The sequence below is a fragment of the Phycodurus eques genome, chromosome 17, assembly GCF_024500275.1.
Source record: "Phycodurus eques isolate BA_2022a chromosome 17, UOR_Pequ_1.1, whole genome shotgun sequence".
Lineage (NCBI taxonomy): Eukaryota > Metazoa > Chordata > Actinopteri > Syngnathiformes > Syngnathidae > Phycodurus > Phycodurus eques.
The window spans coordinates 19365711-19391527 of NC_084541.1; the positions used below are offsets into that span (position 1 = coordinate 19365711).

A 25817-nucleotide genomic window follows, 5' to 3' on the forward strand; every position below is an offset into this window, starting at 1 on the left:
TTTCTTTCTCAGGAATGTGGAGCAATACAGTACGATATACTGAACAAAAATATGAACAACACTTGTTTTTGCTCCCATTTTTCAAGAGCTGAACTCAAAGATGTATTTATTGTATGCACACTTATAGGCCCCTTTCTCTCAGTTTTGGTTGACAAATCTGTTTAAATTTAGGTTAGCCATCACTTCTCCTTTGCCGAGAAGTGATGGCTAACCTAAATCGAATAATAATAATAATAATGCATTTTTCCAGTGCAGGATAATAGTCACCCCACACAAGTAATTGATAAACGTATGCCGTTTCGCCCAGTATGAGATCATACACAGTCACCACACACGTACACTCGGTGCCGATCAGTCATCTATTGTTAACTTAACTTTTTTCTATTCTTAACATTTACGTCCATCCTGGCTGGGGCTTGAAGAAAACAAAATGGCAAACGCCGCACATCTGGATGAGGCCTGCGGATGCAGCAAGGGATATCCTGGTTCCAAGGACAGGAAAAATGGTTTTCCTCTAACAAGCCTCAACCTAGCAGAGCCTTGACAGGGGCACACGCACACACAAACAACTCACAGTCGTTGTTAATTGCAAAACCAGCTATAGCATCCACATTGTTGTTTTCTATCTTTTTATTTTGTTTTGTATTTTGTATTTTTTTTCTCAAAGCCCAACATTGCCTCTGGGTGTCTGTGTACATTTTTCCCCAAGCTTTTAAAAGGCCCATCTTCTCTCTAAAATAAACACTGTACATCAGCCTTGTGAACATGAAAAGAAATAAACTGATAATGCCCGCAAATGAGACTTGATATCGTAATACTGATTCCCCCCTTTGAACTGAGCCCCCAATGGCTTCTTATCGGTCCGACAGTGGGCTTTTTTTCTCCACCAAATTAGTCCAGCTCTACCCCAGCCTCATTTCCTTAGCCGCAGATCTGTTATTCATCAAAGGGGTCAAAGGTCACCGCTCTGCCATTCCTGCTCCTGGGAAACGAACCGACTCTTCATGCCCTATTGTTTTACACGTCGGGCTTTTGTGGGACGTTTTCAAGTGTGCCTCACAAGTTCCAAACGCTGAGCTCCAACGACCGCTATTGTAAAACAGGTTCAGCTGCTATTCATCACAAAAAGCAAAGGTGAAAAAAGTCAAATGATGTGCGTGGGGCAGCACACCCTGACTCCTCTAATCTATTCAAATAAACACTCTTCCCTCCCCCTGGATTCACATCTGGGCTCTGGTGTTATCACAGAAGTCCTCCACTGCCCGGACACCAGCCCAGTCTGCTTCAATTGTGCTCAGGATACGCACGTGCACGCACACAGGCACACGCGCGCACGCACTCACACACACGCGCACGCGCACGCACTCATATCTCAAGCTGGAGTCAGACTGAGGAAACAGAATGCCAGGGAAGGAAGCACTGAAGTCAGCGCGAAAGCAGATTTCTCCTGAAGCCGACACAGAGACGGCGGAGGAAGGGACGTCGTCAGCGTTGTTGTGATACCTCGACCATAGATGCCTTACGAGAGCAACAACAACAACAACAACAACAACCAAAAAACAAAGAAGAACACTTTAGATTCCGTTAAGTAGGCGCCTGCCTCCGAGCGGATAACACCAACCGCTGGATTTGGAATTCCACAGAAGACATTCATCAGGAGGAAATTCTTGAAATTCTCCTCATCCCGGCAACGCACCTCGGAAATTTGAGGAGTTCCTTCACTTTCTTCGGAATCAAACTGCAAGAGGACACATCATTTGGGTTAAATCCCCTAGTGAGTACAATTGAACAGAAGATTTTTTTTTGAACTAAACCTTCAAGGATTATGGAACAATATGCATGTATTTAACGGTGAAAATAGAAAATATTTGAAAAAAGGTTTCAAATTCTTTGAAATAAAAGTTCCTTTGCACATCAAGAATTTTCTCTGTCAAATGAACATAAGGAATAGTAAAAAGCCTCATGTTCATACTGCATCTTAGCTGTTCACATGTTGTCGCGTGTTAATGTTTTTTGCCAGGGCTTGTTTGAACGAGATGTGGCAATACGAGGTCACCAAACTGAAAAGCAGTCATCAACGCAATAACGTAGTTTTTCGGCTCATTGTTCGGGGTCATCCTGCAGTGTGGAGGTGGGGCCGAGGCAGTGCCCATTTCCTTACACTTCAGGCTGGAGTGACTTTCCACAACGTCCGCAGTGCACAAAATTGCAGTAGCAGTTTCAGTAAACAATTAAAGTACAGTGATTTATTATTTAAGCCTGCTCTTTTGAGAATTGAATGACATTTGATTCTAAACAGAATCCTCTAGAATTAGTACAAAACTGACCTTTTGTCTTTTTGTTATTGAATGAAAATACCACATCTAACCTAATCCTTTTTTTTTAGCGTCAGCACAGCAGGTCTGCCTGTTTGTGGAATGTGGCTGTATAGGCCCTGCATGCGCTACCCTTACAAAACTGCCTCGACCCCCAAAATTGACAACGAAGTAGGTACATCTGTACAGTCGGGTTTTTTTGATTTTGTTTTTTTTCTAGTGTCAACATACTTCCAGGACATCGAGGCTGCTTTCATACAATTTACATTAATGGTAGCTTTATGACCCCGCAGCGTCAGTGATCCTTTTCCTGAGGTTCTTTCATTCTGCCGCAGCTCTCCCCCAGAAACATGAGTCTGTCACTGAACGGGACATTGGAGAAGACATCGGAGCCGCCCCACTCCGAGGCAAGTTCCCCCTCGAGAGGTGCCGGGGTGGTGGTGCCCCCGCCGTACACCACGGGTGGCAGTGACGCCTCCGACCCCCCGCTGGAGTTGAGGGGCTCCCTGGACTGCTGGGCCTGCTCCGTCCTGGTCACGGCTCAGAATCTGATCATCGCCGCAATTAACGGCTTGTTGGCCGGCATCGTCTTCGGCACCATCCTCACCCCGGCGCTCGTCATGATTATATTCGGCTTCCTCTGCCACTCCACGGTCAGTCTGCCCGTCTCGCGTGCCAGTTTTGCCAAGCTGTGTTGAGCCAAGGCACATGTATTTTACATGAGAAAAAAAATCTCACACCTCACCACCCAAAAACTATTTCACAAAAAGTGACAAAAACTGCAATTCCCATCCAGTTAATTGTTCTGCCTGTCACTATATGTCGCTAGCATAGATAGATAGAAAGTGAAGTCGTACAATTCCTCTATTCGTCGTAGCGCACTTTTCAGGAATCAATGCTATACAGCAGCCCAGCCTCCTGAATGTTAAACGGTTCGCGACATACAGTTTATTTTTCTTCGTGACTTGATACTGTTTGGAAAAGTCTTCCTGGGACTTCCTGGAGATTAAGTTTTAATCTTTTGCAGCTGTGACTCATAGCGTTGGTTACTTCGCGCAATGCATAGCAGACCAAATATAAAAGATGTAATACTTTCACCACCAAATAGTTCCTTAGGTACAGCACGCCTGTAAGTAAAGTATGCATTTATACGCGGCTCAGTAAAGGTTCGGAAACACTGTACATCGTTGCGCAGCTATTGGCAGACGGCGACGATAGGGATCGTTTTTTTTCTTGTGTTCAAATATATTTAGAATGGATCTGAAATATTGTTTTACAAGTTGTAAAAATGAGTTTGAAGTGAGTGGGAAGGTTATGTTAAGCCTTAAACTATGTTTACAAAAGGTTGGTGTGGAACCGCTGTTTACATACATGATAATAAAATACAATGGTAATAAGTTAATAATGTGTGTCAACACTACTCAAATGACGGTCAAAGGTTATGGTTATTTGTTAATGAGTGCCCTCTAAAAGGTCATTTGTTTTCCCTATGGTAAGAACCGATTGAAAACGGCCCGTAAAGCCGCGCCCGTGCATCTGTTTGCTTCAGGTGCAGCCGCACGGAACCTCGGTGTACTGTTCGGACCTGCTGGACGATGCCGGCTGCGTGGCGCTGCTGGTCGTGGGCTTTCTGCTGCTCACGCCTCTGCTGGTGCTGGCGCTGGCCGCCTTCTGCCGTCTGGCTCGCCACCTCCAGCTGGGCCTGTGCTTCATTCCCTACAGCCGGGCCGTGTACAAGAACCTGCCGCCCGCTCGCAGCAGGGGGGCCGGAGTGGGCGGCTGCTGTGGCATGCCGGAGGCCTCGGAGAGGGAGGGCAAGGGCAGCGTTTGGGTGTGACGAGAGGCGACCTCTGACATTAGCAGAGAGGTGATTTATTATTATTTGTTTTAAGTGAATTCCTCCTTGATGAAGTGGATGGTCTTTCTTTAATCCATTGTGCAAATCAATTCACTTCAGTCCATCATTGCAAATGGATGTTTAGCCAATAGTTTTGTATACGATTCCTGTATTTTGTAAGATATTTTTTTCCAATAAAACCATACTCAGAAGTCAAAAGGTTTTCTGAAGACACATTGCTAAATGTTTAGCAGATAAGCAACACAATGTCACTGTAGGAATCGGAATATTAGTAGACAACTAAATTGCAATGTTCTTAGAGGAATCAAGGTGTGTCAAGTGTGACGACATTGTACGGGTCCATCTTAATTAAATCACAATCGCATAACAATGTTCATATTTTGAGTGAAAGTGAATTATACATGAACGTGGGAAAAGACGTCGCATCAATGACAATAACTTAGCCTTTTTTTTTTTTTTTAAGCGTCTTACGCCATTTATTCACACCTCGGTCAGTCTCGACACCACAGAATACATTCCTTGCATAATTGAACCGATAAAAGAGCTTTGCAAGGGGAATAATGCTCAGGTTTGCTTCACACAAATGACGAAGACAAATGACAGAGGTGGCAAAAAATCTGGTTGATAATTGCTTCGTAAAGATTTGTTTAGCGTTGTGGTTGTGCTGTGGAACTCCCAAAAAAAATCGGACTCGGTGATTCATTTTTGACAAAAATTGAAATCTCTCTGTGGCACGGTGGAAACCTGGTGAGCACACGCAGCACACAGTTCAAAGGTCGTGGCTTGGAATTTGGGCTTTGGCCTTCTTGTCTTGACCACCAAACAATCATTCAACTCATCTTTGAACCCCAATCGCATTTTGAACCGTTACTTTGAAACCCTAACACCGTATTGAAACCGTACTTGGAGACGTTAACCCCGTTTTGAACCTCTAACTGTTTTGAAACCATAATTTAAACCCCTAACCATGTTTTAAAACCGTACTTTGAAACGTTTACCCTAACCCTGTCTCGAAGCCCTAATTTGAAAACTTTAACCATCTTTGAAACCCTAACCTGGTTTTGTAACCGTAAGCCTGATTTGAAGCGCTACTTTGAAACCCTAACCCAGTTTTGAAACCCTAATTTAAAACCCTAACCGCGTTTTGAAACCCGAATCTGAAACCGAAACTTTGTTTTAAAACACTACTTTGAAACCCTAACCCTGTTTTGAAACCCTAATTTGCAACTCTAACCTCGTTATGAGACACAAATTTGAAACCCTAACCTCGTTTTGAAGCCATAATTGGAAACCTTAAAGCTAATTTGAAACTTGAAACCTGTTTTGAAACCCTACTTAGAAACCCTAACACTGTTTTCAAACACTGCTTTGAAACCCTAACCCTGTTTTGAAAGCCTAAAGTGAAACCCTAACCTCGTTTTGAAACCCTAATTGGAAACCTTAAACCTAATTTGAAACCTGAACCCTGTTTTGAAACGCTAATTTTAAACTCTAACCTCGTTATGAGACACAAATTTGAAACCCTATTTTGAACCCCTAACCTCATTTTGAAACCCTAACCCTGTCTTGAACCCCTACTTTGAAACCCTAACCTCGTTTTGAAACCATAACCTTGTTTTAAAACCCTACTTTGAAACCCTAACCCTGTTCTGAAACCCGAATTTGAACCCCTAACCTCGTTTTGAAACCCTAATTTGAAACCCTAACACGGTTTTGAAACCCTAACCTCGTTTTAAAACCATAATTGGAAACCTTAAAGCTCATTTGAAACTCAAAACCTGTTTTGAAACCTTAATTTGAAACCCTAACATCATTTTGAAACCCTAATTGGAAACGTTGAACCTAATTTGAAACCTGAACCCTTTGAAAAGTCAAACAATTCCCAGCTGCATGAAAATTCCCTTTTCCGCCAACAAGTTCAGGAACTTGGCGTTCAAGGTACTAAGAGGTTTCCTTGTGCTTCGGAGACAACTGAAAAAATGCTACAGGTCAAGTTGCAATTTCCAAATCCGATTTCTGTTACCATTTACGGCCGCTAGATGGTGTCCAAAAACTCCCTGTGCTGTCCCATGATTTTACAGCAGCTCATAAAAAAAAATACATAAATAAAAAGAAATGCTGACACAGTGACTGACACATGCAGTGAGAAATAAGATATAAAAATCCTTTATTCATATATATAAATTACAGGCAATGTCGAAGGATTTGTGTTTCTTTAATGGGGTTATGAAATTACTGCTATGTTTTCCCAAGATATTATAACCACATACAGATTCCGCTTTCGACTTAATCATGTTTATTGTGTCATTGTGTTGTGGGCGGATTTTTTTGCGTTAACATGGCTGGTTGTAGATTTTTGTCAATAATTTATGATGCGGGGCTTTGTACGGCGCTGTGAAGGCGCCAGGTTGCAGGCTGCCACGCCCATTCTCATTCACTTGCCCCATGATGATGTAGTTTCCACCTGTTGGGGAAACACATGGAAAGACCAGGTCAGATCACCAGTGCGGCGTGCACGTATCGCACACGTGCGCGTGTACCTCTGCGGAGCAACGGGCACTTCCTGCATTGTGACACCAATCGAACCGACATGGCCTCTCCCGCTTGCGTGATCGTTAGCCGCCCGGCTTTGTATGTTTTAATGAGGGAGACCCCGATGAGCAGGGTGCCCCGGGGCCCGGGGGCCAGCGAGGTCACCTTCCCGGTTATCACTATTCAAAAAACAAAAACAAAACGTGGGCTTGGTTAGAATGCAACATTCGTGCTTCATTCAGCTTCAGCCCAAAAATGGGCTACAAATGTCAATGCCAGTCGATTCACTTGCACCTTCGCTTGAATGTTATCATCGCACATCAATAACTAACTTCTTTCAATCCAATTCAAACGGAAGACAGAGGTACTGGTTGACCACCTGAATGCTTTCCTACAGATAGAAACAAAAAACTAGCTACCGACATAAACAGTGAGCTACAGTTAAAATGCAGCTAAAACGAGTACCGGTAATGGGAATTGTGTGTTGCTATTGAGCGGTTGTAGTTGAAAATGAAATGTGCGACATATCCTGGTTTAAGACGGACGGGCACTATTGGTGGAGCAAACCATTTTTGAAGCATTGGAGGTGTTCAAATATTACGTTAGAACCATATATGTAGTTTTACACTTTTCTACGTTGTTTAAAAATGACATACAGTTTAAAAAAAATTGGGGGTGGGGGGCGTGGGTCTCAAATTTGACAAGAAATTGGCCTAGAAACACCCATGACTGCATGTATTTTACAATACTGCCTTTCACTAGTGTATGACATTTTTGCACACTAGTCGGACAACTTTTGCATATGAGTGGGGCCACTCCTGTGCATGTTACTGGTGCGGTAAAACTACAAGTGGGTCCTTCTAGTAGGGTCCAGCAGGCGACTAGTGACCTTACTAGCTGCCTGTTAGCATGCAACTAAATGTTACTAGTAAACTAATATGCTGCTCTAGTAACTCTACTAGGCTTAAATAGTAGTCATGTGTAAAGCACTGTTAGCCTGCATTTGAGCTTTTATCGATCCAGCTCAAGCTCCATGAACTAGTACACTCTTTGCCCCCACTAGTAGGACTCAACCAGTACTACCGGTGAAACTCTAAAAATGTTAACTGTTATGTTAGAATTTTTTTTTTTACAGATATATACAGAAAGCCTATTATCCCATGGAATTACATAATTGGTTTTGTTCATCATTAAATGGAAATATATAAGAACAATAACCAGTCACATAATTATACAGTCACTTTAACAGTGATTTGTTTCAAAAATGATTCTGAATTACAGTCAATGAAAACTCATTTAGTGGCAGCCCTCCCAGTTCACATGGATATTTGACTTCTGAAGCAGTCAGTGGCACTGAATGTGTTAAGATGAAACATTTTACATGCAAATGTTTTTGTTTTTTTAACCTCATCTGCCAATGACGTGGACCATCTGTCAGACTGAAAAATCTAATGTCGCCCTTGAAGTCAAACGTTTGCCCACACTTGGTTTAACAGGTAGGAGACTTACCAAATTCACTGGCACAGAAACTGGGCTTGATGGTTCCATCTCTTTCACACACTTTGGCACACAGTGGATTCTGAGCGACTATAAAAACAACATTACAGTATGCATATCAGCGCATCCCAAAAGAGAACAGCACGTCTCCTCACTCACCAGGCCGTCCCCCGTTTGGTCTCGCGTCAACCACTCTCCTGTCCTGACCCGAGGTACCCGACCCACGTCCGTACGTGGGCCTGACAGGTTTGGCCGGCTGAGTTGGTTCGGGCGCAGGAGGGCGGACATATCTGGTTGTGGTGACAGGTGGCGGCGCCGTGCCAGTCGGGACTACACGTACAGCGGGTTTGAGGGCGGGCCTCTCCGGAACGGACCTGGCATCGGCACCGGCGCCGTGCGCTACCGATGGGTCGGCACCACGGGGGAGGCTCGTGTATGTGGCCAGAAACCCGTCGGATGTCACACTGAGGTCAGACACAAACTGGACCAGGAGCACGTTGCCGTTGGTAGTGATTGGCCTGCATAGAAAAAAATAATAATAGTAACAAAACAGAACATGACTGGGAATTCGGGAGCGGTCGAGCATAACATTATTTATTTGTTGAATCACTTCTGTTTTTCTTACTGTGGGGCTTGATCTCCGCAATATTTGCCTATCAGCCGTGAGTCGTCTTTTTCTCCGCCGTTAAAGAAGGCCACGTAGTCGAAACGGCAGTAGGTATCCGACTTCCAAGACAAATTTGCCAAATTTAACCTGGATTACCTGGCATCCAAACAGAAACGATTCAAGACCTAACACAAGCATTTGGAATGGAATGGTGCAGGTTCCGTTGCAAACCTTATCCGGCTCCACAGTGATGAGCCAGGAGCAGCTGGTTCCTGCCGGATACTTCTTGTTGGGCCAGTTCGGCGTCATGATCTCTCCCTGCGATTTTGTTGTCTTTTCCCCGCAAAACTGCTGATCTAAAACAAGCCACAACACCCACACCAACACCGGCCCCCCCCCCCCCACCCCCATGAGGAGTTTTGATGATGGGAAGATGAATGAATGAATGAATGAATGTATAATATGAATGCACAAATGTGCACAACTCTTTAAGAATGAACAAATCCCATGCAAAATCAGCAGTCACGACATGCATGTTGGACATTTCAGAATCAGAATCAGAATCATCTTTATTTGCCAAGTATGTCCAAAACACACAAGGAATTTGTCTCCGGTAGTTGGAGCCGCTCTAGTACAATCTAATGACATGAAAACTTCTTCTAAGATTTTGCATGAGCAAATCAAATAATGCTCAGTTTTGATTGACACTGTTTAGCATCGTGGTTGGTGTTTGCACTTGTGTAGCACTCACTGCACGACATCAAGGAGGCTGTTTCGACTTTGTCTTCTGTTTTGACCTTCTCGATAGCAAATGAGGTGTTGTGAGCGAGTATTGGATCTTGTTATATTGTGCAGAAGTGTGACTGTTACACGTTGTGGCTGCTGAGGCAAGATTCCTCTCTACTTGACTTATTAATTGATCTCATTCATCAGTTCTGAGGGGAGAAAAATAAATGAAGACCTACCCTCAGCATATGGCTGGGCGCCACTGAAGTAGGCCACAAAGCCTCTGCCGTGGGTCTCCTCATCCGTTACCATCTCCAACATCATAGCGTTGGTGGTGGAAATAAGAGCGCCGGGCCGGAAGGTTCCACAGAAACGGCCCAGTTTTTGCACCGTGTTGGATTTGCCGTTGTAAACGTCCAGGTAGTCATAGCGACATTGCGAGTCTGCCTCCAGGTCAAAAATGCGGAAGGTGAGCATGACCACTTTCTCCTCCGGGACCTGGCAACCGGAGAGATCCACAGGGTCATGTGATGAGCGGGAGGCAGTCGGGTGCTGTTCGGACTTGTTGCAGGGTGACTCACTGTGATGGTCCAGGTGCATTTGCTGTTCGGTTTATAATGGCTCGGGAAGCCCTCGCTGCCGACAAATCCCGAATCTGCAACAAGCGATCCTCCGCAGTGAAAGACAGGCCTGCAACAAAGGTCACGAGTAGACAGTACAGTAATAACAAGCTTTGGCAAAGAGACAAAAATTGCAGGAATGCATAAACTCGACCCCCAAGTTTTAAAGTATTGACAGAAACGTCCGTTGGGAGTCTCAAACTGTGAACTGCCTTTGGCAAATGCTGAAGTTTGGAATATTCTGGGGGAAAATAGAACACTCAGCTACTTTAGTTTGAAATTCCAACGGATTCCAAGAATGGTAACTAGAAAGAAAGAAACGGAACAAAGACATTGAACTAATCTTCATGACAGCTTAGTAGTTATCGTAGTTATTGCGTCGTAAACATCTTAAAGAGCTCCGTGGGTGTCAGAGATAATTACACAGAAGGGAGGAGTTCTTGCATACACATGTACAGAGTTGCAGTTGCTGAGTCGACAGTCGTTTGTCTCTTATCTGGTTGAGTCATTTAGAGATGAATGCAAGAGATTTTTTTGTGGCTAGACACTTGACAGACAGATACATAAAATCACACAAGAGAGTGGTGTTGCGCAGATGATGTAGATTGTTAGTTTACCGGGACCCTGGTGCAAAACGTTGCATTTCCTCACCATGGTGACGGCGATACATAACTTTCAAAAGCAATGAAAAAGGTCAATATGTTTCATTCATATCTTGAACACAACCTTTTACACTCTTGTTCCACTTCCTCGTGTCATTTCAAGTTAAAAAAAAAAAAAAAAAAACACACATCCACTTTTACTCTAGTTTTGGGCACAGTGGGAAAAATTTGTGATTTAAAGGAGAGACAGCAGAAGTCCAGAAAAGATGACTACAGCCAAGATGTCCGAAGCTGGAGCCAAGTTGCTCGGATTCGACCCCACGGGTAGAAGCGAAAACGTTAACATCTGGTGGCTCAGCCACTGCAGACGCAAAAAAAAAAAAAAAAAAAGTTTGCCCAATCGAACAAACGAACTGGAAGATTTCGCCGAAGAGATAGCAAAGAATTCGGAGGTAGACTATATTTTTTTTTCAAATGAATCACAAGGAGGCGAGTACGACATCAACACAGTCTGTAACAGCTACTTCATCTTCCCAACAGCTTTTTTTTTTAAGCACAACATCTCCACACTGTGTGAGCTCACCTGGTGGAGTTGGTCTGCTGGGCTTCTTGCGTCCACCCCGAAGTCAGAGACAAGAGCACGGAGATGCCCCACATTAGGCCTGCCGACACCATGATGCACTCACTGAGATACTATTTGAAGAGAGGGGGAGTTTGCAGCATGAGGCAAGAGGTTCAGGAGCAGGGTTGAAGGGGGAGGGAGGGGAGGAGGAGGAGGAGGAGGGGGAGGATGGGCGGAGCAATTTAACGATCGGGGGGGGGGGGGGGGTTAGATAGTTCTAGAATGGATAAAGGGCAAATGAGAGATGCTAAAAGGACAAAGATTGCGAGAAAGAGCCCATTTGGGGGGTGATAAGCATGTGGGAGGAAGAGAGTAGACGGCTTCAATTAAAGCCAGATGTTTTCTCTATAATAACAAAGGTTTGGATAGAACAGGGAAAGGGGGGGGGCGGGGGGGCGGTGGGGGCAGCTCAGAAGGAAGTGAGACTAAAGTAATTTCTCTGCCTTTTCAACTTTGAAATGCATAAAACTAATGATGGCTGATGTATTTTTACCTTGACACCGTTTCCTGTCCCTTGTGGCTCTGACTGATCGTTAGGACAATTCACAGCTTGCGCAGGTGGAAGCACAGCAACGGGCTTAACCGCTTACCAAGCAGGACTCGAAATCTTCACGTTCGAGTGAGCTGAATTTGTGACAGTGTTGCATGTATACTTCTTGCTTATTCCTCTCTTGGGATTGATTTTTCAAAGTTAGCGCAAAGCGACGGCTCCTGTGGGATCCTGACGGCATATTCCTATAAAACCGATGAAATATATCCTTGCATGGTGTCTCCCCAAACCCCAGGATGTCCTTTGGCTCCGTGCGGAATCTGAGCCAGAGGGTGTCTGCAATCCACCAAGACAACACTGACACCGCAGCAGAGGAGTTCTCACGGATGAGTCAAGCCTCCGGTCAACACTGCTGAGGCCCGAAGCGGGAAAGCTGTTACAATAAATGCTGTAAAACCAGAAACGTTCACGCACCGCTGACCTACAAGCGCTTGATCAGTCTGGAACAACCAAGGCGGACAGCCAATAAAAACGCAAGGCACAGTTTCCACAGAGTCAGTGTCTACAGTTACATGTGGCGTATTACTTAAAATTACTTTTTTTTTTTTTTTTTTCGGATTTAATGTTTCACTTTGCAACCTGCATGAAATGATTTCTGCTGCCAAAGCAAAGACTTAAAGACGGGTGTTGGAAAAACAACTATGTCCTTCCTGGTCACTGCTGTGCTGTGTTTGCCTTCAAAGTGAAGTCTTGATAAGAGACAGCAGAGGCAGGAATGCACTGACGATGGCATCACAGTGTGCAGCCACTGCCAGTGCATACATGTGTATGGGTGGGGGGGGGCTTTCGTGACCTTTACACTTGGCTAAGAACACAAGGCAAGGGGATCTGCAAAAACTCCAGACAGAGCTGTATGATTGACATACTTTCATTTAGCCAAGAGTCTCAGGGAATCGCAATGGGGGTGAGTGGGAGGAGTGAAAAGAGTTCGGAGAAAAACAAACTGGGGGTGGAAAAAAAAAAAAAAAAAGGATCTGACGCAGCAACATTAGAGTCAAGTCATATCGCTCGTGAAGCATTGCAACTGTTTCCTTTCTTTTTTTTAAATTCATTTTTTAAAAAAAGCAAAAAATACAACTAATTGTCAGAGAATCTCATCTGTTTTCTGTCACTGTGGTTCCACTAAAAATCCCTGCGCAGATGAAAAAACCAAAACAGCCTTAAATTTATGTCAGACATTACAGTAGGCCAGTTTCCACTATTTTAATAAGTAGAAACGTGCAAAAAAATCTATTGGAATCTGTTTTTGATCAGCTAGGAACCAACTGAAAACATGCAAACAATTTTGTTGCGGGGGCACATCGCTACGGTTTTCCTCAGAGAGCCCTGAAGACTATGAAAAGTTTTGGAAACCAAAGAAATTCATCTTCACATCGCCATATTATTTCATTGTTACATAGGTTGTTAACCACATACTGAATTTGAAATCAGAAGTCATGCAAAATTGTGGCAAACAAATGTGAAGCACATGAGGCAGACGTGTTAAACCAAGTATGTCAAACTCGGGCCCGGGGGCCAGATTGGGCCCACAATGTAATTATATTTGGCTCGCGAGACCATATCAAATGTGTAGATTGTCTGTTGACTCAAATAAAAGACAGACCTGTTTGTCGTGTGCGCAGCAACGTGGCTGGAACAAAGAATAGAACATCATTGAATTCATGTTTTTTTTTTTTTTAATGCCCTTTATCAACTCCTAGGCAAGGACTGTTAATAGTTTGAAGTTTGGATTTTTATTGAAGGACATTCTTCTTTTTGGGGGGGGTTGTTTTGTTGTTGGCCTTTGAAAAAGGATTGACATCAAAAAGAAAGGTAGTTGGAGAAAGATAAATAGAAGATGGAGAGACAGAAGAATTCATGTTATCTATTTAAATACAAAACAACAAACAAATACCACTGATGTCTCGTGTTCATAATATTAAAGTTATTTTTTTCCAGATTCAGTGTTTAAGCAAAATTGAAATTTGTTGTCCTATGCTAAACTTTAACGCTACATTTCTGCAGAGAAGGAAAACATGCACATTGCAGTGATTTTTCATTAAATATTGAGTTTGGCCCGCGACGTTGTTCCTATTTTTAATTTTGGCCCACCGTGAATTTGAGTTTGACGCGCCTGTGTGAAGCCCTCTCGGGTCCGGAGCCGTGCATTTCTTAATTTACTGACATCTGGCGGTTAAAAGGCGGAACTGCAGCCTGGGAGCAGTCGTTCGATTCTCCATTTGTCAACTTTTACGTAATTAGCCAAGCCACATACTTTACATTGCAAAAGTCTTACGGCACACCATCAAACAAAAATGTCACACACACATGTATATTTTATTTATATATATATATGTGTGCGTGTGGAAGTAATCTCTCATTTCACTTACAAATTTGAAATCAGGGCCTTTGAATTGAGCACCAAGCTAACATTCTGTTGCGTGAATGGCAACAGATACACAGGTTAAGTGTACCTTTTTGCCATCTAGCGGAAGAGAATTTAATTCGTCTGCCTGTCACTATACGCTGTCAGCAAAGATGGTAGCAAATGAAAACATTTGCCCAGTTGCGCACCTGAGGGTATCACACAGGACACAAATGTGCAGCGACACACGCGTTGGGAATCACTTCATCCTGTTTCAAGCGGTGCTGCGTGATTTCTACTCACAGGTCCCCGGTTCGAATCCCGTTGGAACGCGTCGGTGTGGAGTTCACATGTTCTCCATGCGGTTGTGTTGCTCTTGAGGATTCGGGCTTTCTCCCGCCTCTCACAAAACATGAGAGTCGTGCACGTTGTGTCAGACCTCCTAAGAATGTGCAAGCGGTCATAGTGTTGCAGCCTTCCAGTGTGCTTCTATTTCAGGATCGTAGGTCATGTGACACAGACCACACACAGGCTGTGAATAGGGCTATTATGAGGCCTGTTTTAGTTTTCATGCCTTGCTTTCAGTGTCATCGCGACACCCAACACACGGCGCGTGTGTTCTTTCGAAACGGGAAGGCGTTTATGGCCGATATATGGATGCAAGTACACTTGTGTGTTGACCAAAGCCATGTTTGGATTTTCAGCCGCGTGTGTACGTAGACTTCACTTGGGTCGTTCCAGGTTATCATTTGAGTCCTTTGTGTAGCACACATCGATTAAAAAAAAAAAAAAAAAAAAAAAAGGTATCACTTTGCAGCAATAAATTTATAATAATTCAAGGACATCACATTGCATTTGATCAATATTTTGCACACGGACAAAAAAGCACCATCGGCCACAAGACAATGTTTTCCAATATACATATATTTTATGATGTTCATCAATATAATAAGACATTGATAGATTTACACTACAATTATTTTATACAATTTAGTTTTCCATTCAGTTTCCTCTCCTTTAAATTGAGCCAACCTTGCTTAGTGTCTTATCCCATATTCAATGACAGCACAACAAATCTACCAATAAATAAAAGCTCAACAAAAAGTAAGAATGCAATCAAACTGAGCACATTGCCCATGATCCTCCAGTTGGGTCCCTCCAGTAAGACCAGACAAACAGGGGCAATACAGACCATCATGCGTCATGGGACCCCTCAGTCCCGTACAGAAATTAAAATCTTTCCTCAAAAATAAATACATTTTCAACAACAACAAAATATACAGCATTGAATGGATACAAACAGCAATCTGATGTAAACAGCAGAATTAGTCTAAGCTTTCCGGACAACTGAAAGTAAAATACTTTTCCTCCTCGTTGATTTCAGTCATCTTTCCAGTGGTTTCAGTGGTTACCCAAAATTCAGAGACATTGGAATTTCCCCCCTTAATCAATGCAAAAGAAAAGTCGAAAATAAATGTGGGAATACAAAAAAACAAAACAAAAAACGATTTATTTTGTGAAATATTGTAAGCCATCCAGTGACCATTCAGAAACTCAATAGGTTCCCTCCTAATGCTACACTCAACCCATTTGGCGGGGTGAGGTTCCCTCCATGTTGGCGGTTTCGGTTTGTTTAACAACAGAGCGCGCATACTCTTTCCACGCTCGATTAATACGCTTATTTCAAGCTCGAATTACAAGATCACGTTGAAGTTAAAGCAGCAAAAGTGCGTAACTGCTTCATTGTCGTGAATCGTTTCGGATCGCCCACAAATGAGCCGAGTGCAGCTTAAATTTGAGATAACTGAACTTTTCGCAAAGACGGCATCAGGCAATATTCTCACAGACTGTAGAACAGATGCGCTTCCCGAAAGAATGACGACGACAAACACAAAGTGCCACGGTGTTAAAACTTAGGCGCACGCCTTTTCACACCAGACGGTGAAGCAACGTGAAAGAGCGCTAACTTCCTTTTCTCCATTGTGATCAAATTGGTTGAGTAATCACAGGACAACAGCTGGATTTACAGAGAAACACGCGTGTCCTACCCCAATCGGTAGTGTCACGTCACCTCAGCAGCATGGCTAAAGGCCCATTGTTCATTACACTTTTCCAAATTTATAGTTGGCTAATTCACTTTTTTTCCCCGTCCCCTTTAAGACTTTGAAAAACAAAACAGGTCCCTCTAGCCCTCAAAACACGTTCATATCACAACACAATGCTGATTTTTCGCCAATATTTGTAGCTAATTAACTGTTTTGCACTACGAAAGTTGGCAGAAATGGGCAACAAAAACGAGGTTGTGCTATTATTAGTTAAAGGATCCTGTGCCTAAAAACTGGTTACAGATTAAACAAGCTTTTGTTTTCGACTTGAACACACAAGGTTGGGGGGGGGGGGGGGGGGGGGGGAGTGATGCATGCGGTCCTTAAGTTTTGGTTTAACTTGCATAAGGTAGAATGCCACGCTCACTGACTGGCCTTTCAGTCAAAAAAAAAAAATCCTGCACTTGCAGATAGCAAGATTAGGGATTTTTAAAAGTGTAGAATTTTTTGGGGGGGTAAACGTTAAATTGTTTTTGATGGCAATCTTCAGCACAAACCCAGACATCAGACATAATTTGGTAATCTTTTGTTCTGGTTGTTGGTCACACTTATATGTTAGCTCGGTGAGGGGTTTAGGTTCTGTGGGGAGGGGCGAGCTTGTACAGGTTAGGGGCGCGGCCCTCAGATCTGTCATCACCTCTGCACTTGTGTACTACAGCGGGCAAGGAAACAAACGTGCCTGTACTCAAAGAGATTTAAGCGGCCTAATCTGTCAGGATAAACTCAGGATATTCTTGGGGTAGAGCTATTCTCACACACTCACTCACTCACGAGTAAAGGTGGTTGATCTACCTAGCTGGTTGCTAACATACAAAGCCCAAGGCTACTTCATTAATACTTAATCTGAACTGTTGCAGGTTCTGACTGAGACTGGAATCTAATGCTAATTGCTTGTTTTCTATTTCTAGTCTGAACCTCGTCAGCTAAAAATACAGCAAGTTCACCTATTGCTCAGTTAGTTATCAGGTGGCCATACATCCAAAACTACACGAGCTAACTTGTTTTCCAAGTGGACACAGAAGGGTGCCAATGACAGAGATGTGCAATTAACAAGAGCAGCGCCCCCCCCCACCCACCCCAGCTTGTTGCTTGGCAGTGTATAACGCACACAGCTGAATTCTATATATATATATATATATATATATATAAAAAAATAAAGAAGGGGAAAAAAACATGTACAAACACGCACACACACATGCACACACGAGGAACTTCCTGTTACCGGATGCAAACTTCCTCTTCACCTGTCCGTTTCACACGATAATAAAAATATAATCTATTATATTTACTGATGCATACTTATAGGGAGAACCACTTCAAACACTCTGACAAGGAATGCTTTGATTTTATTTGTTTATCCTCACCAAATCAACTGTGAATTGTTGGCCTTTTAAAATAAATAAGTAAATACATAAATAAATACAACAAAAAGGCTGAAGTGTTGTTTTGTGTGCTCTTCAATGGAGAGGTGCGGTGGCTGCGCGACATCTCTCTCGGCCTGGTTACAGCGCCATCAAAAACAAGTTGGTTTTGTGCATTTTCAGCTGCTTAAGTTCTTTGGACCTACAGAACGTCAAAGTAGACACTAAGGCTTTTTTAGTGTGTGGAACAGGCCAATGACACTTTGACTTGACTGTAAAATAAAAAAATTTGTAAGCGATGGTGCCACTTAAAACCTACGCAATAACCTATTTGCACTAGCTAACATTAATGATTGATACAACAAAATGAAATCCTAATCTCGCCTCCCACCAAATTGACTTGTACGCCTTAAAATTGTTTTCCCTGTCGTTTGCATGACCGACTTCTGCTTTTAGTTTCATCGCGCGCTTGAACTCTAATAACAATTACATGTGCTACCGCAAGAGCATTTGCACTAGGTTGCAATGAAGGAATGTTTTCGAAATAAGACACTACGTAATATTAAAAAAAAAAGAAGAAGAAAAGAAACATCTACAGACATTGGTCCAACGGTACTATGGCAGTTTTAAAACGATTGGGCATTCAAGCATGCTGCAAGACACGAACGAGGGAGACGGCCGGAGAGCTGAGGACACGACAGATACCAAAAGAGAAATGTCGGAAGGGGAAAAGACTTTCAGAGGAGACTTAATGGTCAGATTCGAAGGACTAGGAATAATTACAAGGGGATAGTTGAACAATTCATGCATTACTTGGTGTTGATCAATACTTGTGAGCAGTCACGTAGACCTGAATGAACTCTCAAGTAATTTCAACCTGCGACTGCAAAAGATTTTTCCAAGAACATATTCACTTGTGTGGCTTATTCGGATTGATGCCCCTGTGCAGAAATACAGCGAAAAAACAGTTAGCGGGGGACCGGACCGATGATTAGAACATGCAAGATACATACTTCGATTAATAGGCAGTAGTCGACGCTGAAGCATACAGAAAATTAATACAAAAATTAAAAAATACAAAATGCACACACTCGCACACACACCTACAAAACAGTATATATCAGAATAAAACTCTACAAATGACTAGATACAGATCAGTCAAGTAACAATTATCATTGCCAATCACTGTTTCCTTTTCTGTTGTTGCATCATCACAAGTGTTTGGCTCTCGTTATGGCAGGTTAGAGAAGCCGAGAGGATCCAGAACGGACGCAGGGCCGCGCAATCACGGGACGAATATTTGACAGGGGTCCAGAAGCCAGGTGGTGGAAATGAGGGAGCCCTATATGGCCCTGAAGGGTTTAGGGGTATTAAATTGAAGCCAATAGGGGAAAAAGATACATTAACTCATTATCCGTAATTCCTTATGTCACGAATTTCAGGGTTCCTTCTGACGCAAGGACGTTGGGATCAGACTGGGGTAGGAAGTGAGTCTTCTTAGGTACTGAAGTACACTGCAGGAAGCAAAAAAAAAAGATATGAATCACATCACGGTCTGTTTCTACGAATGATAACTTGCACTACTTCCTTACCGACTGTACCATAATATGAAAAGTCATTAATGATTGCCGTAAGATAGGAAGAATTCTTAATTCTCACCGATAATGACAATGAGGACAATCAGGCATATCACGCCCAGGATAATCATCATCTGTAGTCAGAAGATAGAAAATAAGTTGTTCATATTGTCACATGATAATACGGTAACATGTAAAATTGGTCATGCTAACAACAGAATTTTGTGTTTCAAATTACAGGCCATTATCATCATCAGCACTGAGCGGACATACGTACAGCAAATACATATCGTCGCTGTCGAATGGAAACCCTGTATGCCCAAATATGGTCAACTACATATTTTTGTCAAAAATCCATACTATTGATCTGTCCCCACTTCGTCTGTTACTTTTAGGCAATATTAACCACTTTCAAGTGATGAAAAGAGCTTACGAATAAATGAGCATACATAAATAATGCTCTTGAACGCTCAAAATGTCTGGGAAATGTTGTAAAACTCCGCCTCTAATCTTGTTGCGTGGCAGCTGTGCGGAATATTTGTCGCTTGAATTCAAAGTCTGGATGTTTTGGTTTTTTTAGACAATTACGGGACAAAATAGGTTCGATACATTTGAGCATGCAAGTTTTGTTAAAATCGATCGCTGTAATGCTTCGTCGCAGAAAGAAGCTCATGAGCTGCATTGGAGGCAAGTTTGCATGCAGATTAATATCTGCCTAATGCATGGGGTTAGTCAGCTGGTAAATTTTATTTATTGCATCACTCGTGGCTATAAGATATTTGAAAAAGAGTTTGGGAAGATGACAAAACACAGGCGTTTGTTTTTGTGACGCTTTACACAGGCGTTTGTTTTTGTAAAAGCTTTACGTACTGCCGGAAGCTTGCCGTAAATGCGGATTGTGATGAGGACGGCTGGCGGCCGGCGACGTCGTCTACCAATTTAATCAATTGGCTGCGTCATAAATTAGCGATTTTTTTTTTTTTTTAAGCTATCATATTTGTTGCTTATTTTAAGCGTGTGCGCATGTCCTCACCTTAGCGTTCTTCCACCAGTATTTATTCTTCAGTTTTGCAGCGCTGGTCTCAAACTGAGAGGCTCCAGCCTGCAGAGCATCAGCCCTGTCGTCCAGTTCGGACAGCTTCTGGTCACGCTCCAGAACCTTATCCACATTTACACGCATGATATCCACCACCTGGCGAGAGACCAAAACATTACAGTTCAAAAGATATCTTTTATCATTTTGGTTGTAATCAGCAGGTAGCAGTGTACAATCAATGCTGGCAAAACATGACTTGTTCTCACCTCGTCCACCTGTGCCTGTGTCTGCTGCAGACGGCGGTTGCTGGTGAGGTTGGGAGGACCCTGACTCCCTCCCTCTGCAGGGGCTCCAGCTGGGGCAGACCTAATTTAATGGAAAAAAAACACTTAAGAGTCAGTATGGTTATAAAAAAAAAAAAAAAAAAAAAAAAAAAGAAATACTGATTTGGCACCAGCTGGTAGCATCTTGGTGCCGAGCACCTACTTTGAACTGATGGGACTGCTGACTTCAGGTAACTGGAAGAAGTATTTCAATACTAAACTAGAGACATTACGGTTACTTCGGAATTTTCAAATGCAGTTATAAAGAAAATAGTAGGATAGTATCACTGGTTGATTAAGTCAAATTCTACTTATTTACTTCCTTTTCTGAGTAGAAAAAGTTATGATTCTTGGCTGACTTTTCAGAGAAGTGCAGTGAGCCGGCTCAAATTTGGGTAGAGGGACGTGAAATCACTTTACTAATTCCTCAATCCTGTTCAAAAAAGCTAAAACAGCGAGAGCTCACTGAAATTGAAGCGGTGATGTAAAGCCTTTGACAATGTTGAATGGTCTCTCATTTCCATGACAGGTGGCAAAACCAATTTGTGAACCACAGTATAAAGTTTATACTGTAAAAAGTTAATTCTGTATTCTCTCTTCATCTATTGACGAAAAGGAAAGTTTTGATTGAAAATGTCTGGTCAGAAAACACGTGACGAAGAAGAAGGAGGCCTGGCTGGTGAGAGTTGAAAGGTTTGTGGTGAGTCACGGGTCAGGCTAACAGCAATTCTTCATTTCTAATATAAAACTTTCTGGGTCAAAAAGGTTCAACAGCACATCAAGTCATAACCTGATTTAATTAGAATCTCACATTTTACTAACAGTGGGAGAATAGTTTTACAAATCAACCACCCTGCAAAAGTCAGTGTTTGGTAATGTTGTTATTTGTCAGCGTTACCATCATAACAACACTTACTTGTTCTGACCCTCGTCACACCAGAACAATTAAATTCCTGTCATGTTGATTCCCTCAGAAGCAAATTCTGCATCTCAAATATGAAAGACGGAGAAGAGTCTGTGGTAGGTGACAGTTGCTTCGGGGTCTGCAGGACAACTGCACGTCTCGCGCTCGCAGCAGGACTGTTTAGCGACCAAGCGTTGCCGTCACAAACCACCAGGGCAACGTATGACAGTTGAACCCAAATGTATCACACCATTGCGTTCCTACATGTTTAGTTAGCACAAACCTTTGTCGCGCAAATGTATGTAAATGCAGAATTCGCGATAGGAAGAATGTGGTGGTAAAACGGGGACACAAACAGCAATAGAGATAAGGCATAGAAACTAGAAGGAGAAATATATGGTTGGTGAGGACCATAATATACATTTCTAAAAATATGAAGTGAAACCAAACAAAATCATCACGAGCCGGGAGATTATATATACACAATGCCATCTGGTGGCATCTTGGTGCAAAGCAACTGTGTTGAAGTGAGGGGAGGAGCTTCAATTCGGCACGTCGTAGCCTTGTCTAATAGAACGGAATTCAATTATTTAATTCAACACACACACACTTTATCTGATAGATTTGTCTATGTCCACACTCCACAATAAATAAATACATAGATGCATGCATGCATACATACATTAATCCCATGGCATCCTGAACTAATGGGACATTAGACTTTTAACTCCCTGTAAATAAAAACATAAACAAATCAGGAAGCAGTTAAAAATCCTAGTTTTTATCTGAACATGCTCACTATGCTAAATTTAGCATGCTAAATGATTGAAAGTGATGCCTCATCACAAATACGAGCTGTGACAAAAGCTACTTCCCAACTGTGAAACAAAACTGTGTATAAAGGTCGCCGCAACACCAACGTGCATTACTAATCCTTCAACAACATCAAATCCTATTGGATAGTTGGCCAAATGGTCAGCCCGCTTTTATTTTTGGCAATCCTAAGGGGTGATATATTAATTGATCAAAGGAGCCCAGCAATCATTCCGTATTAACAGAAGGCTTCCACAGCATCTTTTCAGTCATCATTTGCTGTTTTGCGTTTTTATCTTGTGCTCCAACGGTTTCTTCTCATTTTCAGAGGCAATCGGTGACAACTGGTAAATTGACCATTCACAAAATTTCAATAGTCAATTAATTATATGTGTTTGTTGAACCACAGACACCGCAAGCAGCCCCCTCCCCACCATTTTTTTCCTCCCCAAATTCTACTCGGATCCGATTCTGATGAACAGCAAGCTCATCAGACCTCATAAGGACATCTGGCCTTACAGACTGACTTGGGAGATATGTCATCTTCCTCTTTGTACAATCTGAAGCGAAATATATTCAGTCCTCTTTAGGGCTTCAAAAAATAATCTGGTTTGATTGAATTAATGCCTCTGGCCAAGCTTCTATAGATGGATGTCATATTATAACACACAACTAACAACTAAGTGGATTTCCGGATGGTCGCTGTCTTGAGCACGATGCGTGACTTTCAGCACTGGAGAGAGACAATTTCAGCACCGAACAGCGCCACAGACCAGAATCTGTTGGCTGCCGGTCTATTGTGACCTCTTAAAGCGTGCATCCCTTTCAATTGTATACAACCAGAACGTCGGTCACGTGGAAGTAAAACATCACGTTCCACGGCCTATAAATACTGAGGCTGCCGACAGCAATAGTGGGGAGGTTTCCTTGACAGGGAGGAATGGATTCAAGGCAAAAAAAAAAAAAACGGTCGAGCGCGATTGCATTTTGATGATGAATCAAGATTCAAGGCAACAGAGGGGATATGCTAAGATAGTACACGACTAATTGTCGGATTGTAGGGTTTCGTGCCATTTCCACAAATGTGAAAGCTTGACTTAGCCATCTTACGCTTGGTCCGTCGTGCAATCATTCCTCTAAAAAAGAAAACACCTGTTACTACCTAAAAAAAATAATAATATTAATAATAATAATACAAGAGCAGAGACGTTGTAACGGTTAAGAGTATATGAAATGAGTTTGCCGTCCAGCCTCGCGTAAGCATCGACGACAGAGGCTAGGCTATCCCCACCCCCCGCTGCAGGTTGCAAATATCGCGTCAACCAGGGCCAGGCCTCATTTGCAGCTAATAAAAAAAAATATGAAAATAAGAAAAGAAGCCATTCTATTTTACGCCTGCTTTTACATTTGTCAAGTGATGTTGCTTGGGTTACATGCAAAATTGGCCTTGTGGTCTCTGCCCTAAAAATAAGACGAGTTCCACAATATGCCCTTGATGTTTCGAGAAATTGCTCCATCGTCACCCGGGAAATGTTCGACAAGGCAAAAAAAAAAAAAAGGCTGATTTGTGTAAAGAACGTGGCCCAAATAGATAGATTCATTAGCGTGTGTGTTTAATAATACAGACGATGTCCTTTCTAGCAGAACCGGTCCAAACTGGAAAAATAAATAAATAAAACTGCGTGCGCGCTGGCTGCAGTGAGCGACGTCCAAAGATGAACACGACTCGTCTTTAGCCCCCTAAAAGCCCCGAAATAGCGCGATTCAACGCAAAGACAAAAGACTTGCTTCAAGGTTAGCGCCAAGTCGCACGTTCTCCATTCCCGGACTCGTGCGAACACGGCACGAAAGGAGCGTCGACGGTAAAAGCGAGCTATACTTACATTTTTTTTGTGTGCGAGGGTTGGCGAGGCAGCTGTGCCGAAATCAATCCGGGCTGGAAATGTTAGCGCGTGCTAAGTGGCTGGCAGATGGCTGCGGATTGCCTCGTCCTCGCGCGCTCCTCTCAAGCCTCTGGCACCGTGCGAATGCTTAGCCTGCCCTTTCCCTGCCTATATAGCCGCCGAGGAGGGGCACCACTTTGCGTCCGCCGTCCAGATATGCCCCCCCCCCCAACCCTCTTTGAGCTAGCCAAACTAGCCCTTTGCCTCCTCTCCCTATGTGGCGGGACCGGCAGACGGTTACTAGAAGGGACGAGAGACCGAGCCGCAGTGTAGGTAAAACGAAACACTTTGGACGAGCTGGACAAAGATGGCTCGGTGACGTCAACCGCGTCGAGTTTCGTGTTAAAATGGGTGGCAGGGGACTTCGAAAGGAGCTCTTTTATAACTCGAGGCAAGACAGTTTTCCTCTATACATGTCAACGTTAACCTCGTAGATGCACCTCCACACATGTATTAAAATGTGAGGCTTATAGCGCGGTTAGAAGCTGCCATAAAGTAGCTTCTTTTCCTCGTCGACGAAATGGCGTACCTCGAGAGGGGGCGTGGCCAGCCGCACACTGATGCCTCACTGTGGATGTGGTCCAACATGCACAACCCACCTGACAGCTACTTCACCAACATCCTTTGATTTGATTCAATAGCCTTCATATCCAGTTTAAGGCCCGTGTCCTCAGTCGTAAGACCATTCGGCGCACTAGTAAAACAGCTAAAGTGCACTAGTACTTACTAATAATGTTGTTTTTTTCTTCCTTACTAGTGCCACTTTTGGCCTTCAGTGTGCAGTTAAACCTTACGAGTAAACTATCGTCCTGCACTAGCAACACTACTTGGCCCAAATAGTAGGCATGTCTCGCACACTAGTAGCCTCCTTATTTATTCAACATCCAGCATAAAGTCTGTGTACTAGTACAGTGGTTCTCAGCTGTTTTCAACCTGGGACTCACATTTTTTTAAAATAAGAACAATAAAGAGCATGTATTGTTAAAAAAAATAGCCTTTGAAAACATGTATAAAAATTTTAAACATTACACTATGCTTCCATGTTCAGCGTGCCTTTTAAAGCATCCTGTAAAGAAACTCAATATTAACAAGACTACTGTACGTGCATAAACAAAAGAGTCAAATTCAATATCACAATTACACGTTTCACTTGTATCTTATTGGCACTGATCCCCTTTTAATAAAGTTCCTTACCTTATATGTTCAATACACACATAAATGTACCATTACTATTACGGGTGATTGTGAGGGGCACAAAAAAAAAAGTCTTCACTGAACCTAACATGCATGTTTTTTGAGAGGATTGTGGGAGGAAGTCTGAGTAGCTGGAGAAAACCCATGCAAGCACAAAGAGAACATGAAAACCAGAGTCTAGATTTGAACCCCAAATCTCAGAACTGTAAGACTGATGTGAAAACCACTTGCGCGCCACACCGCTGGACTCCTACTTGATGAATTGTTTCTTCTTCGCCTTGATTTACT

The 25817-nt window shown here is 42.9% G+C and overlaps 3 protein-coding genes across 3 annotated transcripts; 1 reads left to right on the plus strand and 2 right to left on the minus strand.

Moving 5' to 3' along the window:
• The first annotated feature begins 1275 nt into the window (after positions 1-1275).
• tmem88a (transmembrane protein 88 a) lies at positions 1276-4371 on the plus strand. Its single transcript, XM_061702751.1, has 3 exons — positions 1276-1774; positions 2651-2968; positions 3865-4371. The coding sequence occupies exons 2-3, from the start codon at positions 2666-2668 to the stop codon at positions 4150-4152; spliced, it is 591 nt and encodes a 196-aa protein (XP_061558735.1). The 5' UTR covers positions 1276-1774; positions 2651-2665; the 3' UTR covers positions 4153-4371.
• A 1952-nt stretch (positions 4372-6323) lies between these two features.
• LOC133415834 (procollagen C-endopeptidase enhancer 2-like) lies at positions 6324-14706 on the minus strand. The gene is given in 12 exon segments (XM_061702322.1): positions 6324-6637; positions 6714-6884; positions 8215-8292; positions 8362-8720; positions 8828-8928; positions 8930-8965; positions 9041-9165; positions 9775-10033; positions 10117-10225; positions 11341-11450; positions 13533-13559; positions 14577-14706. Coding segments are annotated over 12 exon segments (1617 nt in total). The 5' UTR covers positions 14688-14706; the 3' UTR covers positions 6324-6506.
• Positions 14707-15083: 377 nt separating this feature from the next.
• vamp2 (vesicle-associated membrane protein 2) lies at positions 15084-24825 on the minus strand. The gene is made up of 5 exons (XM_061703046.1): positions 24276-24825; positions 20619-20718; positions 20350-20508; positions 19399-19450; positions 15084-19253 (listed from the first exon to the last, which is right to left on the minus strand). Coding segments are annotated over exons 1-5 (330 nt in total). The 5' UTR covers positions 24278-24825; the 3' UTR covers positions 15084-19236.
• Positions 24826-25817: the final 992 nt, after the last annotated feature.